General features: G+C 46.5%; 1 protein-coding gene across 1 annotated transcript; it reads right to left on the reverse strand.

The window, feature by feature from the left end:
- Positions 1-1,545: 1,545 nt before the first annotated feature.
- Positions 1,546-13,322, reverse strand: LOC135814895 (pyridoxal phosphate homeostasis protein-like). The gene is made up of 8 exons (XM_065328092.1): positions 12,895-13,322; positions 12,581-12,685; positions 8,670-8,705; positions 7,973-8,048; positions 3,755-3,895; positions 3,320-3,477; positions 2,904-3,002; positions 1,546-2,462 (listed from the first exon to the last, which is right to left on the reverse strand). The coding sequence occupies exons 1-8, from the start codon at positions 12,973-12,975 to the stop codon at positions 2,319-2,321; spliced, it is 840 nt and encodes a 279-aa protein (XP_065184164.1). The 5' UTR covers positions 12,976-13,322; the 3' UTR covers positions 1,546-2,318.
- Between the last annotated feature and the right edge of the window lie 4,221 nt (positions 13,323-17,543).

Below are 17,543 nucleotides of genomic sequence, written 5' to 3' on the forward strand. Positions count from 1 at the left end.
CCGGGTTGAAATTTCTCATGTAAACACAGCCTTACTCTCAACTCGTATCTATATTTCCTTTTCCTTTCTACAATAATAATAATCTGTTACTCAACTGCCAATCAGCTCTTAACTGGTAGTTTTAAAACTATAATTAGTCTGTTGCTAACTCAACTGCCAATCAGCTCAAGCATGTCTTGGAAGCGCACTCCGACAGCCTTCCACCGGCTTGGAATCCTACCCTAAAAGCCCCTCCCTGTATACGCCCACTCGAAATTACGCCCACCCTCCGTGTACACGCCCAGTCAGGGGAAGTCAACATTTTTGTTTCAAAATAGCGCCCATGCCCATGTATACGCCCAGATATGCCGGCAACACCAGTACATGTACAGGTACTGATACCCAATACTTAGGGTGCGTTCTCTAGCTTCTAGAAGAAGAAGAAAAGAGAAGTCGAAGAAACTGGGATTACTCAAGAACGGGTCTCGAAGAATTCGGAGTTATTTTGCACATGTCAAGCAAAATGAAGCGTTAAAGGGGCCGCGATCTTGAGTGATGAATGTATGTGCGTATGCGAAAAGGTAAATGCGTACACTCGTGATGAACACGTGGCTTTTAGTCGTAGTTCGCGGTAAGCGGTGGGAGGTGAGTAGATCAGACCCACCACAAAGTGGTCAAAGACCGAAATCCCATTCACTGCATCCATGTTTCCCTCGTGCCCCCAATTAACTGTGGGTCGCAGCACGGCTGGAAAAAAATCCTTCCGCTTCCAAGCAGGACTTGAACCTGGTACCCTCTGTTTCTCAATCATGGTCTTTAATAGACCATCCCACTATGCCTGCCTAATAAACGTACTGTAAAATCCATTATTCTAAAGCGGGGTTCACAGAAGCTTTTTTGCGATGCGAAACGCGATCTGCGACGGACGCGTGCGATGCGAACTCGCGAAATACCATTCACAGAAGAAGTCAGTGATGCGACAAAATCTTGCTGATTTGGCTACGTCACCATGATATTCGCGCGGTTTGATACAACTTGAACAAATTTATAGGCAACTCTTGAACCTTTGTACAACTTTGCTGTAGAAAAGGTCAAAATCGTACGCCAAATCGCTTGTCGCATCGCATCGCAAAAGTTGAGCCAAGCTCAACTTCTGCGATGGCCGAGTTGCGTGGGGTGCGACAAGGCTGCGATTTGGGGTTTTCCCGGTTTCGCGCCTGTCGCATCGCAAAAAATCTTCTGTGAATCCCGCTTAACGAGGCGCATATCGGCGTAACGATTTCCCAAAATGGACTGGTTTACGCGCACGAAAGGAACAATTGTCACTCATTCGGCTTTTACAGTAACAAGTCCAAAACAATTACTGCTCCCCTTTGCATACATCCTTGGACTCTTTCGCTGCCAAACGTCATGATAGGCCAACACTGGAAGTACAATCAAGAGTATATACGCTCATTTACTCTTCATACAATGCATCGACCAGCATGACTGGTATCAAGTTTGAAATACATACTTGCACCGCCGCACTCGCACAGCAGCACCCACCAACAACAAAGGCAAACTAAGAGTGAGACTTGGAAAGTGCAGCCCTGCTGACCACTGAGTAAGAACAGCGAAAAAAAGGTATGATAAAATTATTGAAGAGGCTAACCATACGAGGGGATATTATGCTATGAATAAAAATTGACGAGACGCTAAGCGAACAAGTACGCTACCAGAGCCTGCCTGCTGAGCAGTGAACCGGCACAAGATGCTCACATCAAAAGATTCTGAGGTATAAATAATCACACGCATTGCGCGCAGTGTCGGAAGCAGCAGGTGCACACGAGACTAAAGATTAGATGCTGTTATAAACGGATAAACGGAGAAAATGCCAGGCGAGTGTCCGCCACGACAAAGCCAACCAGGTGGTCATGGATCACGCGGATAAAATGCCCAACCAGGTGGTCATGGATGATCACACGGATAAAATGCCCGAATGGGAGCAGATAAAAAAAACAGAACTGAACAAGAAGGCCGAGTGCTATTACTCGGAATAGCAAGACTAGCTAAAACTGGTGCTCAGACGAAGGCTACGTGACTAGCATGGTGTTGATTTATATGCGGTGAGATAAGATATCAGGAGGATGCATGGTTTCATGACTCAACATACAGACTCAACAAACAACGAGGTCGAGTACATTCAGAAAAGGACAGCGGAAAACTTGACTTGGTTTGTAGGAGCTAAATAATGGAAGCGAGCTTCATATGAGTGTTTTTTTTTAAATTTTATGTATATCAGGTTTTGCAAAATGGTAGAACGCAAAAAAAAATAAGTTTTTTTCTCATTTTGTTTTCGATTATGAAGAGAAAAGCAGTGGAAATGCAGGTCCAGGTACTGTAGAGTCACCAGACTGTGGCTCGGACTCACTGGCATACACACTGTCCTCTCTGGAACCAAATATGGCAGTGCCTACTCGGATATTCGTGCTGCCATTGCGGATCTAATGGAGCACACACGTCGAGAAAAGAACACAACATTAAACTCGGGGCATGCATGGCCACGGATGAGGAGTGCGTGGACAGTGAACGCATGCATGAACGAGAAGAAACCTAGCTGCAGCAGCCATCATCATCATCATTATTATTCCACAATCACGATGACATAGTGCCCATAAACATGTGATGCGGGCGATTTTAACCAGCCATGGTGGGGAAAACTGAGAAAAAGAAGGAGGAAAAAGAACAATGAAAGCAAAACAAAAGGAGTACTAACTACCGTCGTCAATACATCATGCACACAGATTTCTTTCTTTTCATACACAAACGTATCTGAGTGAGCAGCAACAGCCACAGACAGCTGTTCTGCGTCAATCACACAAAGGTCCATTGGCAGCGGCGATAAAAGAAAGCTAGGCTGCAGCATCGCACAGACCGGGACTTACGGCATTCTCCATGTCGGCTGTCATGCCCATGCTGAGACCGACCTCATCTTTACCGAGAGAGTGTGCTGCACACACCTTCTCTTTTAACTCTTGCAAGACCTGCACAGGTACCAGTAACAGTAGCACAACACACAACGGAATCTAAGTCATGAAACGTACGGCTACACGTTTGAGAATGGTCTAAACAAACGTAACAAGCAAATCTCGTACTGCTGTCCCAGCGCGGCCTTGCAACAGGATGGTTTGGAGGCAACACTGTTATGAATTGCCAACGGTCCTCAGGGCTGTCAAGGCACCTCATGGGCGACCCTCGCTGTTGTCTGGGCGTGGTGAGGTAATCGTTGTGCTGGAAGCGGAGCGTCACTCCAGAACAATTACCAAAAACTGAAGAGAAATTGAGCAGCAGCTGAACTAACCTCAAAGTCAGGATTGTTGAAGGTGGGGTCCTCTTGACACCGCAGGCTGTTTTTGACTGCTCCGATCGTCATGAGACCAGAAAAGACCAAGTGGTCGCAGTTCTTCAGAATGTGCTCGACAATGGCAACACAATCATCTATCTCGCAGCCGCTTTTGTCTACAGCACACACAGCACAGGCAGCAATACACAGACACGCACACACGCAGGAATAGAGCATGTCAAGTAACCTGGAGTGGACGAACACGCCGACAGACCAGTTGAGAGTACAGTGAAGCAGGGGCACAACAACCCCAGGCACGATACAGAACAATGACAAAGAGAAACCTGGTGCGCTACATTCAACTACATTGCATTTGCCTGAATGGCAGCGAGTGCAACAACAGCAGCAGCAATACAACTCCATCTAACGTTAAAGTGAGAATACGAAGCTTACTTGGTTCACTACTGGTGTTGACCTGCACCATGACACGCAGGTCTCGCTCTTCGCTGTGGCGCTGGTTTTTCCACGCCACATTCAGTGCCTTAGAGACATCATTGGCCGCCACCGTCTCAACCATCCACAGATTAGGCAATGCTGGATGATCACCAGCAGCAGGAGCACGAAACAAGAAGCACACACACACACACACACCACTCGTTAGCACAAATGAAGTAACAGAAATGAATAAAAAGTCACCACGATGGCATCACACACATACACACGTCCGCAGATCTTAGTCGAGTCGGGGATATCGGGTGGTTCATTTTCAATGTGAAAAGTTATGCGGAAGCCTAGCCAAACACTCTTCTATGCACGGGCAGATAAACACACGACGCACAGCCCGAAAGAAGTATGCAACCCCACGTACAACAATCTCTTATTGGCGATGGTGCCATCGTGAGAATAAAGAATTCAAACTATACAAAGGCATTCTAATACGATTGAAGTTTGAGATGTGCATGCATCTGCACTAATCACAGTTTCTATAATTTACACGGCCGAATGTCGTAGAATGAGAACACACCGTACAAGCTAGTATAACGTCGCTCCAGTTTAGAATCCCCAACCCCCCCCCTTCTCTTTCGGAACATATATGGTGTTGAAAGCTAGGATAAATCAGTACTCACACAGTACTTTTCCAGGAACAAACAGGTGTACAACAGACAGAAAATACAAATGGTTGCTAAACACACAGAGAGTCGGACTGCATTTCTCTTTCCTTTTTTTCCTTTTTTAAATTTTAGGTTTTCCAGTGAGGTGGCAAAAATATGCACGCACGTGTGTGGGGGAGCAAGCAAGAGAGAGAGAGAGAGGGCATATCCAAAATATAGGATCTTGTCGGTATGCCCCCGTCAAGTGTGTAGAGTGACGGACGTTGACAGGCATGCGCGCGTTATAGTAGTAATACTGCGAGCCTATGAAATTTCAGACTCCGAGTGTGTTATCCACGCTCTGCAGTGCCCCTGCCACTACGAATTTATGCCCCCCCCCCCCCCCCGAGGGCCAGGCCAAAAATAGCGGTAAACAAAAAAATCGCTGGACTTTTCTTGATTCAGAGCACGCGAGTTCCGAATGCTTTAGATAATTGGAACAGAAGCCGGTGAAATGGTAACACTGTACTGTACCATGTTTACTTGTGCCTGGGATTTGCCAGCTTGAAAGCATGGCGATCAAGTCTAGACCCGAAATTCGGGCTTGATACGATGAATGATCGAATGTGTGATCGAATGTGTGTGCTGCCACAGTGGACGAGCAATGGTGTAATGATTCAAGGCAGGGATGAGAGCAGCTTGCATTTAGCCAAAGCAAATCATATAGAGTTCTCGCTCGATTTCTGGAACTTTTCAAGACACCCCACTACACAAGAGCAGTTGCCTGTGAGCAAAATTTCCATCCCCCCCCCCCCCCCCCCCCGTGCCCAAGTACATTTAAATGCGCTGAGTGTCTGCCCGGGTATAGGTGGGACACAGCATTTATGAAAGCTAGTATGGAGTTCACTGCCCATTGAGCAAGTCCCCCCCCCCCCCCCTGCCCCTGCCCAGCAACGGAAAACATCCTAATAATATGCTGAGCACTGTAATACAAGAAAGCGGTTCACATCCCGAACCCAAACTCGTGCAGGCATGCAATATCTTTTGCTAGCAAACAGCTCCCCTTGCTTTCTTTCCGTTTTTCAATTAAAAAAATACTGCTTTTATTTTGTGAATGCTGATATGAGTACAAAAGCCCCCCTCCCCTATCACCATCCCACATAGACTTAAATACAGAAAAAGAGTATCACGAGACACCTTAGCAAGAAGCCAAGCCGCCAATTGCCCTCACAAAGTCACAATGTATCCTAGATGGCTGCAGTGCAAAGAGAGGCAGCAAAGCAACACAATGCAACAAACAAGAAAGGCATGCATGTCTACCTATTCTATCCTGTGATGCTAGTGCTGCGTGCATATCTGACTGGGTGCCAGTAGGCGCTACTTCAACTTGTTCAAGAAGTGTGTCTGTACATGTTCGTGTGTGTGTGCTCGTGCGTGTGGACGTGCATGCGTGCAAGTTCACAATCTTGTGGATCATGTCGAAATTTACCAAGTTCATTACATCAGGAAATCAATCGTTTCAAAATTAGCAAACATGATCAAGAAAATCACGCATTCCCCCACCCGCAATCCTTCCCCAATATGTCAAGTGCCTGCACAAGCTGTCATAGGCTAGATATGCAAGAATTCGCAAGCTAATAGGGGAGTGAATCGATGGCTGAATGAATGCCACAACAGAATTCAACACTTTGTTTGCACAAGGGATAATTCAAGCCATGCAGTGGGTGGGTAGTGCAGCAGAGAGCTCATTCACACTCTAAAAGTGCTAACCGAATGCGACAGGGCGTCAACACACACATAACCAGTGCCAAGTTTAAACTTGAACGGTAAGCAAGTTGCCTGCGCAAGGAGACAATAATGCAAACAGTTAAATCTACCCGAGCAGCAGATTTCACATTGAAATCTGCTGCTTCTTTCAGTTCAACCCTGAAACCCTAGAGATTCATAGAATTAGATCAGACCCCCTTTTTCATGAAGTGGAACTTTTCAATTTTGTGACTTTTTGAGTTTGCAATTCCAAGTAAAAGTCTCCCAACCCCACCCCTTGCCTACTATAAGGAAGTTCTCCTGAAAAAGTCACAATGGATATCGCCGTGGTAGATGTTCAAGGCCCAGCCGCATATTTACTGGGGTTAGGGGCACCTACTAATGCCATGAACTGCACATACATTTACAAACAGTTGTGCATAGCGTATCACTTGGGCTACTACAGCCTCTAGCCATACCCATCGGCAACAGCACAAGCAAACCCACAAGCTTTGTGTAGTCCCTCGGTCGCACTTTTCTCACCTGAAAGAAGCATCCCGAGAGCTGCGTCAAAGGTCGTTCTACTTGTAAGGACATACGCCCCCCCCCCCCCCCCCCCTTATTTCTTAGCAGCTCAGTAGAGACAGATCACATTAACTTTAATGTGTATGATTATGGATGTATTTTCTGAGCGACAAGACGAAAATCGATACCATCATGGTGTTTCATTTTTGCTTCTTATCACTATTTCCTTCCAAAATTTTGATGTCATTTCAACCACAATGACTAGCACCCATTTTTTTATTTGTTTCTATTTTCAGATTCAGATTATTATAGCCAAGAGCATAATTATAGCCAACCCGCAAGGTGTCAATAAATCCGGATTTTTCTTTGCATTAGAATTCCGTATACTTTGCGTGCGCCCGCTTGCCGTATGACATTAAAGAGAGCATGTGAAATTACAAGTGTCACTCGTAGCGTTAGTGGTGGGACACGTCCTTTTTCTACAGTGGTGGCAACTGAAATCCGACCCCTGAGCATTCACATCCTAGCGGTCTCCATTTCGTAGTTTTCCGTGTTGGGTCTTCGCGATGTGAGCGCAGCACCGCTCAGGGGTCGGATTTCAGTTGCCAGCATTGTAGAATACGTTGTGTATGCGAGTGGTTCCGGAGGCTCACAGTACAGTTTGCCTACAAATAATGTTATTTCTGGATCCACAGTGCCTGGCTTTCAGAATGCAGTTTGTCACAATGAAATCCAAATTTCTTTTATCACGATGTGTGGACAATAATTTCACAAAATATCATGCCATATGTACATGTAACTTTATGATGAAGTGTGTATAGGACACAGGCACGCCTACTCCTCCCTGCGATATGGTTTTACCTAACTAGCACCCACGAATCGACAGTCATGCACTTTTCAATGCACATACATGTAGATGTATGTTATCACCAATGAGGATTCCACATACAGCATAACCCCCCGCCCCTCTCCCACCCCAAGTGAACAGAAACCATCGATTTTCTTTTTAGGACCTTAGGAAACCAAAAACTACATCTCAACTCAAGTACGAACTAATCCCCTGCCCTCTCACCACCCGCTTTCAAAAGCAACCATCTTTGCCTTCGCAATCTACCGAAGCGGTCAGGAATGGTACTGGCAATCTGGCACACAAAAGACCAGGTATAATTCATTAGCTGCCTAACAATTCGAAGACAACCCTCACCCCCCCCCCCCCCCCAAGATGATAGAAAACTGTGAGCAAGCATTCAAGCCAGAGTGCACACAAACCAGCAGGGAGGTCCACAGTAGCAGGGACATAGAAACTCACCAGCGATAAGTTTGCATTGCTGGCGGCGTAGCGAGCCAATATAATGCCACCGGACGTCTGGGGCACCAGAAAGGATCTGAACAACAGCCACCATACAAAATCCAGCAATGCGGGCATGACTAACAAGTTCAACAACAGCCATCCTAAACATAAGCATGTGTTTACAGGTACAGTACTGTTGGGTACCGAAGAACTGGGGGGGGGGGGGGGGGAGGTCAGCCCCGTAGCCTGGGCCGTTCTTATTTCCATGTACCACAGCCTATGGACAGTTGAGTCGCCGTGTATACATTGGTATGCTGTACTTGGTGAAATCCTAGCCTGCTTGTTCTTCGGCAACCGACAGTACTGTACATATGAGCCTTGCTTGTCAGTTTATTGAGTATGACGATGACAGCATATCAAGGTGGATGACACCGTCGTGTAAGGGCGATGAACAGTCAGTGCTCCTGACTACAAGCAAACATCGGTTGGTAGGGCCTTGGTCGGGCGACCATACGAAAAGTCAGAATCATACCCCCTGTCCCTGATTCAGACTCTCTTCGCCCTTAGTCTAGGGGGGGGGGGGGGGGGGAGGGAGGGGAAGGCCTTTGCTTCTAGTGCACTCCAGCACACAGCCACATACACACACACAGTAACAATGATTTACACAATGGTACGGTAGACTGCATACTCTCACTCAATGTCATTGTCTTCTTACCCGTGGATCACGTGCTTTCTCCACCAGTTCAGGGACCTAGAGCAGAATAAAAAAAAAGCATTCAATACAGCATTCAGAGCAATATACAGTACTGGCCAGCTCACAAACCGAACATTTTTGCTCGGTCCACGATTTGCCCAAACGCACAATTTGAACCCTGGGCCTTGAAATAATATTTGCGAAAGCAAATTTTCAAAAGAATGCGTGGACATGCACAACGTGTATTAAGAGGTACATGTACATACACGACGTGCCGTAGTACCGTCCTACAAACATGCAGACCCCACTGGCCAACCTGCCCATAGCTAGCGGTGCTATGTGAGTGAGTGCATAGATGTAGGAAATTTGAGTAGTACCAAGGCTAGTGGTCAAGCGGGTACCCTACAATAAGCTAAAGGGGTCTGCCACTGATGCGTCGGGTTTGGGTACCCGACAACCAACGTACACACGAGGTTGAGCACAGCCAAATCCATGCACCTGCAATCATGCATTACTCACAATCACACAGAAGCCAGGGTTTGTGTACTATGCTTAGCCATGGTATACACCTGGATCGTCCTTATGTACTTTGGCTAGCACGAATTACACGCACACGGAATCAGATACAGTGCGCTAACTGCCACTGGCTAGTATTTTGAATAAAATACCAAGCAAAGAACAAGAGCAACTGAGTATACAAGTATACTAGTACAAGGAGAACAACACCTCACAAGGGGTGGAGGCCGCGTTCACTTCATTCAGGAAGCCCTGGCCATGCCATATATGTACTAATGGATCATGTGTCTTGTCTGAACAACTCTCACTTCCCCTGTAAAATGCTGAAGTGCCCATTTGAACACAATCCCATATTGGGATTATGCACTCCTGGTAGATCAAAACAATCCCATGTTAGGATTACAATGTCATGTAGAGTGTATGTACTCTTGGTTGTACCAAGAGAACACAATCCCATATTAGGAGTATATAGTATATACAGGTGGAATCCTGATAATTCGAATATACCGCTTAATTAGAAGTTTTCCCAGGACCGATTTCTGTCAATACGATTCCCACATAAAATGTTCTGATAATTCGAACCTCGAACCGGACATGTCCGGTTAATTTGAAGTTCCACGGACTCCACTTACACAGAAAATGTGTGGGATTTGTGCTGATAATTCGAAGTTAGCAAAGTGTAATTCGAAGTTCACTGTACACTGTACTGGTCAGTTCAGTTTGCATGAGCAGGCTGTGCTGGTCAGTTCAGTATCCGTGAAATCTGTATCTAAGGTCCATAGCGCAACTCTGCGTGAACATGGGAGCATTTTGACATACATATTGTGTTGTGGGTTCATGTTTGGATAATGGCACGTATTCACTGAAGGCGCACGTGACTAGCGCTGCGGGAAACAAGTAGGTTTTCTCACTTGCGTACATAGTAAATTCGCACTTTACTCTTGACTTGTTGAGCCGTCTCGAACGTTATATTCCACAAATTCCACTTCGTTGGGTCACTACTATTGTATACCTTGAAGACCAGTAGTCTATATCGAAAGAAACTCACAAGTTCCAGCGATTAGAGAAACTTCTTTCCCACGCATTTGTATACATTTGTATGCGGAATCGAACAAGTGTCCCCACAGCGTGGCTCACGTGCGCCCATACCATGTATGCAGCGTGGGCGTCCGCCATTTTAGATGAATACGTGCCATTAGAATGTCCGGATAATTAGAAGTTTTTTTGCTGGCATTTAGAGGTTCGAATTATCAGGATTCCACCTGTACTCTCGATACCATCAAGTGTACATAACCCCCCAAGAGTGTGTGACTGCCGGTACAACCTCTATGCAGTGCTGCGACAGCAGAACTTCAAAGACTACATGTATGCTGGAAAACAGTGCAAAGTGACCATGAGAGTTGAATCCAAAGCTGGGTTGCGTACAACCAAGAAGACATAACCCCCCAGAGTGTGCAACACCTGATCCAGCTCTGCATAGGGTCTTGGTCGAGCGTAATCGGATCTTCTGATGTCATGCGTACACTCCACACCAGCGCAAGGCCGGTCTCGAGGCAGGGCACCGTTGTTTTTGTTCCGAGAGTACCCGCAACTCCCCGGATTCCCCTCAGATGTGTACGGTATTATGACGTAAAGATCCGATTACGCTCGACCAAGACCCTATGCAGAGCTGGATCAGGCGTTGCACACTTTGGGGGTTACGTACTCTTGGTACAGCCCTATATCTATCATGCACATAGTGCAAATAATGTGTACGGGTTCAACACGTGATGTGAAGTTCTGCCGCCGCAGACCCCATAGCTGGAGTTGCACACTCTTGGTAGCGTCAAGAGAACATGATCATAGATTGGGATTATGTCTTGGTAGCTAAGCAAAAATCAGCTGCAGCTTCTCCTTCTCTACAAGTACAAAGCGAAAACTACAAACTCAGCGACGAATTGAAATAAATATTCTTGCTCGTGCGCTCCCCAGTCAAAGTGATGCTGTGTTCACTGCTGCTGCATGCTGCCACTGGAAACACGACAAGCCCAGGTGAAGCCGACTTTTGTTTGTCACCACTTGCCCAAGGAAGTAACTACGCGTTGTCAAGAAGCATTGACATCAGACTTCGACAGCCTATGAAGGCAGTAGGCTTGGACTTGCTTCTTCCCACCACACCCCACTCCTAACCTTAACTGACAAGCTTTGCAAAGTAAGTAGGCATCACTACAATGTTAATGAGAACCCTTGCAGGCAAACAACCGTCACCACTCTACTGGACATTGAACTCCTCCAGGACTTGTGACTGGGAGTGGAGCCTGGCATTACCCAACACCCCCACCCACCATGCACAATCAACAACAAAAGAAAGATCAAAAGAATGGAACACTTGGCTTGATGCCACTGGACATGCAAAGGTCTGTCCCCTCTTGGCAGACTTCAGCAATGTCCAGAACAGAAAGTAGTTTAGAGTAGAGTACACCTAAGAAGTTAGTACAAGTGATGAGCAACCATGCGTGCCCCCCCCCCCCCCCCAATCCTGAGGAATGTACAATCAACATACACTAGCAACAGTAAGTTTTATAACTTTTCATCACCAAGGCCAACTGGCAGGTGACAACAAACACGTGCAAGCTTTACTTTTTTTATGGGCAACTGGACTTTGCTGCACGCACAGTAGGGTTCTTGCCAGAGAAATCCAACCCCATCAATAGGAGCACCACTACTACACATATTCTGAGTGCACAGAACAGTGTGCGTAGTGGCAGGGCTGCACAGTGCCCTGCACTATTTTCATTCATGAGGTTGGATTTCTCTGGACAGTCATCAGGAATGTTGCATGCAGACAACTCAACTCAAAAGACATGGGCCTGAGCCAGGAGCTGTGAGTCATGAGTGTACTCTTGGCTCATGCCATCACCTGATAAGCACTTAGCTTCTGTAGTAGCCTTTGTGTAGGAATGACAGGCCCACCCACTTGTACTAAGTATTAGTTACGAGTGAGTTGAACCTGTGCCTGTGGCATGGTGGACTGTTGGTAGAAAACTCAAAAAAATCCCCTTTCAACAACAGACTGACACCAACGACCAGTACAGTAACACACCAGACGAGCACGACACCGAGTACGACAACTACCCAGCAACGAGCAATGCTGCTTTCTTCACTGGTTGGACAAAAGGCACGAAGGACTAGGATCTCACACCGCGGCAGCACGGCTTCCCTCGTGCTTAGTTATTCACTTTTCTTTTTTTTTCTTACGGCACAACAGTACTGCTGCTCGGATCATGCAGCGAGCGTGCACCATTTCAGTGGTCACAAAAACTGATTAGCAGTCTACAAATTCAATACTCAATAGTCATACGGTAGATCAAAAATTACAGAAAAACAAGTAAAAGGTATCTACCACCAAACTAAAGCTGGGCCGGGGTGCTACTCACATAGTTCTCCCCGAGATGACGCTGGCCGTAGTTGTAAGCCGCCACGATATGGTCAACACTCTTTTTCTTTGACACAGCTACAAGACGAGGCACCGAGCCACCAGCCTAATGCAGTAGAAGCATGAACAGCGCGAAAGTGAAAAAGAAAAATCAGGATCACCCAGCTAAAGAAAGCCATAGTAGACCATTATTACAGGGCGACCTGGGGCAAGAAAGCTAAGTCACATAGACACAGCCACGACAGTGTCGTTCAAACTACTTGCATGAACGCGGGGACAAGAAATGTGCCATGCAGACGAGCACAACAAGTTTACCTCAATTCTCTGGGCCGCAGCTCCTTCTATCCTATCTAAAACACGGCCAAGCGATCGCCGCACAGCCATTGACATCGACATCTTCAGTTTCCAGTGATGGGTATAAAATCAACAAGACGTCAGGACTCATCTATCACTCAGCGCCAGCAAGACTTCTACAGGAAACTTGACCAACTCCCACAGAGCAGACTGGCGCTTCTCGTACGTATGGGAACAAAATAAAGCTGCTTCTCTGTGACCTTCAAAACTAAACTTCTCCAGTGATCGTAACACAACTACTGAAGAACTAATACTTGGGTGTTAGGTTGGAATGCAAGCTTGCACATCAAACGAAATGGAGTAAGACGGTCAGTGGTGTTGGAAGTGTTTCGGCACGTCGAAAACTCCTGCCTTCGTGTGACTGAGCAGTGTGAGTGTGATCGTCTTCCACATCTTCACAACACTTTTGTAGTACAGTCATGTACATGATGTACCCTACCCACACCCTACGTCATATGCATGCAGCGTCAGACACTCAGGATCAGTGTGCGGCGGTATGCAGGTACTTATGTGGACATTGTGGGGGCTAGCCTATGTCAATTATGTGCACAGTCCACACGCGCGCATGCGTTTTCTGTAGTCAGGCGACATCGCTGCTGAGTCCTGTTCTACCAAGAGAACCGCCCGGCCCCACGATCACGAGACCTGTACTAGGCTGTAGATCTACGACTGTACAACACAGGTACAGCGTACAACAATGCGGTACGCGGTCTGCATTCCTCGTACTGTCGTAGATGTACACCAGGGTCCAGGGAGTCGTACTCTACCGCGCCGGCCAAGAGTACATGAACCCCCCCCGGTTTTCATGTACTCTTGTGCCGGTGTTAGGCCGTCATCACACCACGTTCTCCGACTCCCGGTTACGTCTACGTCTATGGTGAAAAAACCAAAACGGGTGGTCGTGTCATCAGACAGGCACAGCAGTCCATCCTCAAGCGTGCAAAAAACATATCTCTGCCACTAATCGAGACTTACACTGATTTTTGCGCTTTTGGGCCCAAATAAGTCTTGATGACGGCAAAAAATAATTGTCAACTGAATACGGAAGTGAACGAATTTGGTCGAAAGTGTCGAACCACCTTCATGACGAGCAACCGTTTGTGGCCACTGTTTGTGAACTTGGAGCTTGTTATGGTGTGTGTCGGCAGGAATTTTTTTATGGCGATCAGGAAACGTTTTTCACATCGAAATCAGTGGTTACCCTTTGAAATTGAGATGTTCAAACAGCGAATTTTCTACGTCGAAATGAAGTTGGAGCACCATCGAGTTTGATTATTCCGATTTCCTTGGTGGGCTAAGGTAAGGGTAATTAACAGCTAGACATAAAAATCTCACCTGTTCACGCCCTGTATAATCCAACTTCGACCTTCAAAGTGGGCGTACTCAAGCAACATAAATCATACATGCCGTATACATAAACCTTTGAAGGGAGCATGAAAACACGCAAACGCATAGCTGTGTATACATGTACATTGTAGACCCTAGTTTGTGTTCCTCTGTGTGTCGTCAATGCTGTATTCGACAACCGTAAGCATAAGGAGAAAGTTGCCGCTGTACGCGCTCTTGTGTGTAGTATGTGTGCCGCGTTCAGTTGCTGTCTAGTATGAGATATCGGTACATGTAGCTGGGCTGGTGGTGTGTATTGCCTTGATGTGGATCACCTAACTCGTGGCCTTCTAAAGCCTGTCGAAACGCATGCCGTTTCAGATGTATGGTCTCGTGGTGTGTGTGTGTGTGTGTGTGTTGTGTGTGTGACTGTGTGTGTGTGTGTGTGTGTGTGTGTGCATGTGTGCGTGTGTGTGTCAAAATGCATGCCGTTTCAGATTTATGGTCTCGTGGTGTGTGTCCGTGGTAGGAACCGGTGGATTCTGCTCGAAAAGGTGGCAGATTCTGCTCGAAAAGCAGTGAAATTGGCAGAACCATACAAACCTTATGGCGGGCAATTCCTCGAATTCTGCTCCATTTCTTTATCCACATACCAAACATGCATGAAACTTACCAGAAAAAGTACCGAATTCTGCCAATTTTCTGCCGGCAGAATCCGCCGGACCCAAGTCTGTGGGGGGGGGGGGGGTTGTGTGTGCGCTCGTGTGTGCGCGCGCGTGTGTGTGTGTGTGTGTGTGTGAGTCTGTCGCGCTCACAATATCTCGTTTTCTGCTTATGAAGCTACATGTATATGTATGTGTTATTTGTAAGAGATTACAATGTAAAGGTGATTGTCTGCTTTGCGTTCCTCTCTGCTTGGCCTGCATTATCAATTTATCAGTACTGGTTTTTGCTCTTCACACGTACACGTACCCCCCCCCCCCCCGCACACAAACAAACACACACACACACACACGCATGCACGCATGCTTATGTATACGGTTTCAGTTTGAAAAATGCAAAGTGTCCTGTACATGTGTGCGTCTGATGCATTCACACGAACTTCAACGGTCTATGATGCACGCGTCACTTCTCCTTTGACTCTGAGTTTGAGGAAAGAAAACCAAAGTATATCAATACAATCACATACATGTATACAAACTTTTAAAAGTGTGTGAATGTACAACGTACGTTTGTCTTGTTTATGCTGTGTGTCACTTTGCTCTGGGCATGGAAATTCTGTCGTATTTGCGAATTGTCGTTATATACGCAGTGGTTATTAGAGAAGTTGACTGTGTGTGAATGTACAAAGTACGTTTGTCTTGTTTATGCTGTATGTCACTTGCTCGGCCACCCGTGTTGCATTCTATCTGTTTCGGCTATTGCTACTGCACTGTTCTAGCCAGAAATTATTGTTGATAGGGAAACCGAGTGCGAACCTGGCTAGGCTTTGTTGGTGAGGTACTCTCATGTGTGCGTATCCGTGCTCGTTTGTATTCCTCCGACGGTGTGGCACGTGCGCACACACATGTGATGTATGCGAAGTGTATCCGGCATGTACGAACAATGTGTGTGCATCCGCGGCACGCATGTTTGACATGTTTGTGCTCCACGTGTGCATGTAGGATCTAAACGTGTGTAACGCAAGCGTGTGGGGCACGCCCATTACGTCTGCGGCACCGTGACATGGCCAGTATGTGATGTCCGACACGGGTGTGCAAGAGTGGCGCGTGGGCGTGTTCGCAGTGTGCACGTCTATACTCCAGCGTATTGTCCACTTTCCTGGTCCCAGGAGGGTTTTGGATCTGTGGAAAACACGTGAACTGAATACAGTGGAGTTAGTTTGAACTCTTGTGTGCTTTCTGTGCACAGGTTTATCTACGGAATTGAGTATTGTCAAGAAATGCGTCTGAAAAACCTGGAGCACCATCGATTTTGCCATAACCATTACTCGAATGTCCGAGAGCAGGGTCGAGGGCACCCACATTGTCGAAAATTACACCTGTTCACGCCCTCCTTTCAGGTTACTGGCTCGTTTTCGCCGACTGCTCTGAATCGTACGAAAAATTCAAATGTTCTCCGCCGAATGGCACCATCACAAAGTCTTTCGGATCATTTTCGATATGCACCTCGCGAACATACCACCTTCCTGCACCCATACACCACAAACAATGCATGCTCCATTCGACGAGGTGGGTGTCATGAGTGTTCTTTCACGTCAGTCGCCGAAAGTCATTTCAGGGTGAGAATCGTTCTCAAGAAAAAGATCGCAAAAATCAGTGTAAGTCTCGATGGAACGCTTGAGGATGGACTGCAGTTCTTGACGCGTACACGCAGTCACGTTTTTGGAGAAATTTGAACCCACGTACATCGAAGTACAGGGTCCCTCGGAAAAAGGCTGGGGGAGATACGCACGTTCATACAAAAAGTCGTATACCCCCCCTCTCCATACCACGTCTACGTCTCCCGTTTCCTCTGCTCCCGTTTTCACCCCGTATACGGATCATCATGACAACCGACCAAAAACTCCTAACGCGTTATAACGTGGACGTAGACGCAGCGCTTTGTACCATGGTGTGATGACAGCCTAAACGCCCGCTACATGTACATGTACATGTAGCTAGCATGTAGTGACCCTGCAGCCTGCCTGTGTAAAGTGAGAAACTTTCGCAAGAGATTAAATTTCGCTCTTTTCGCGACCACCACACATTCGCGAATATAAATCGCCCCAAACTGCTCCGTACATTGATTACAGTTCCGTTTTTGTTCCGCTCTGTAAGGCCACCCTTTCTTTTTTCGTTGTTTAACGTCCGCGCCCGCGTACCTTTTTGCCTCCGACCGGAAAAAAAAACAAGAAAGTAGTAGTACCAATAATATGCGAAGTTGTAAATACATGATTGTGTAGTTTCACAGTGTGCCGATCATGACCTTAATTAAACTTATAATCTTGCCTCCCGGGCATGCCTTTGTCTTGTGTTCTTTTTCTTTTTTTGTTGGCTTTTAAATATCGTACGGTGTGTGCCCTAGTAAAAATCCAGATGTAATGAATTCATGACATGCTAACTCCATGCTATGTACCTGTTTTGTTGGATTCATCAGGCATGTGCTCCAATGTACCATCAAAGAGTGTTGTTCTATGCCTGCAAGTGCCGTTAGACCCAGAAATATTGTATATATCACATGCTTTACTGGTCAAAATGTTTGATTGGGGTTTCCAGTTTTTGGAATGGGCTTTTGTTTTTTTT

The sequence above is a fragment of the Sycon ciliatum genome, chromosome 4 (assembly GCF_964019385.1).
Source record: "Sycon ciliatum chromosome 4, ocSycCili1.1, whole genome shotgun sequence".
Classification (NCBI taxonomy): Eukaryota; Metazoa; Porifera; class Calcarea; order Leucosolenida; family Sycettidae; genus Sycon; species Sycon ciliatum.

Bases quoted from the DNA above. Each gene is read 5' to 3' on its own strand.
- LOC135814895 (XM_065328092.1), bottom strand. From the start codon at position 12,975: ATGTCGATGTCAATGGCTGTGCGGCGATCGCTTGGCCGTGTTTTAGAT. The intron at 12,686-12,894 runs GTAAACTTGTTG...CTACTGCATTAG, and splicing joins CTGCGGCCCAGAGAATTGAG to GCTGGTGGCTCGGTGCCTCG. The intron at 3,003-3,319 runs GTTAGTTCAGCT...GTACCTGTGCAG, and splicing joins TCAACAATCCTGACTTTGAG to GTCTTGCAAGAGTTAAAAGA.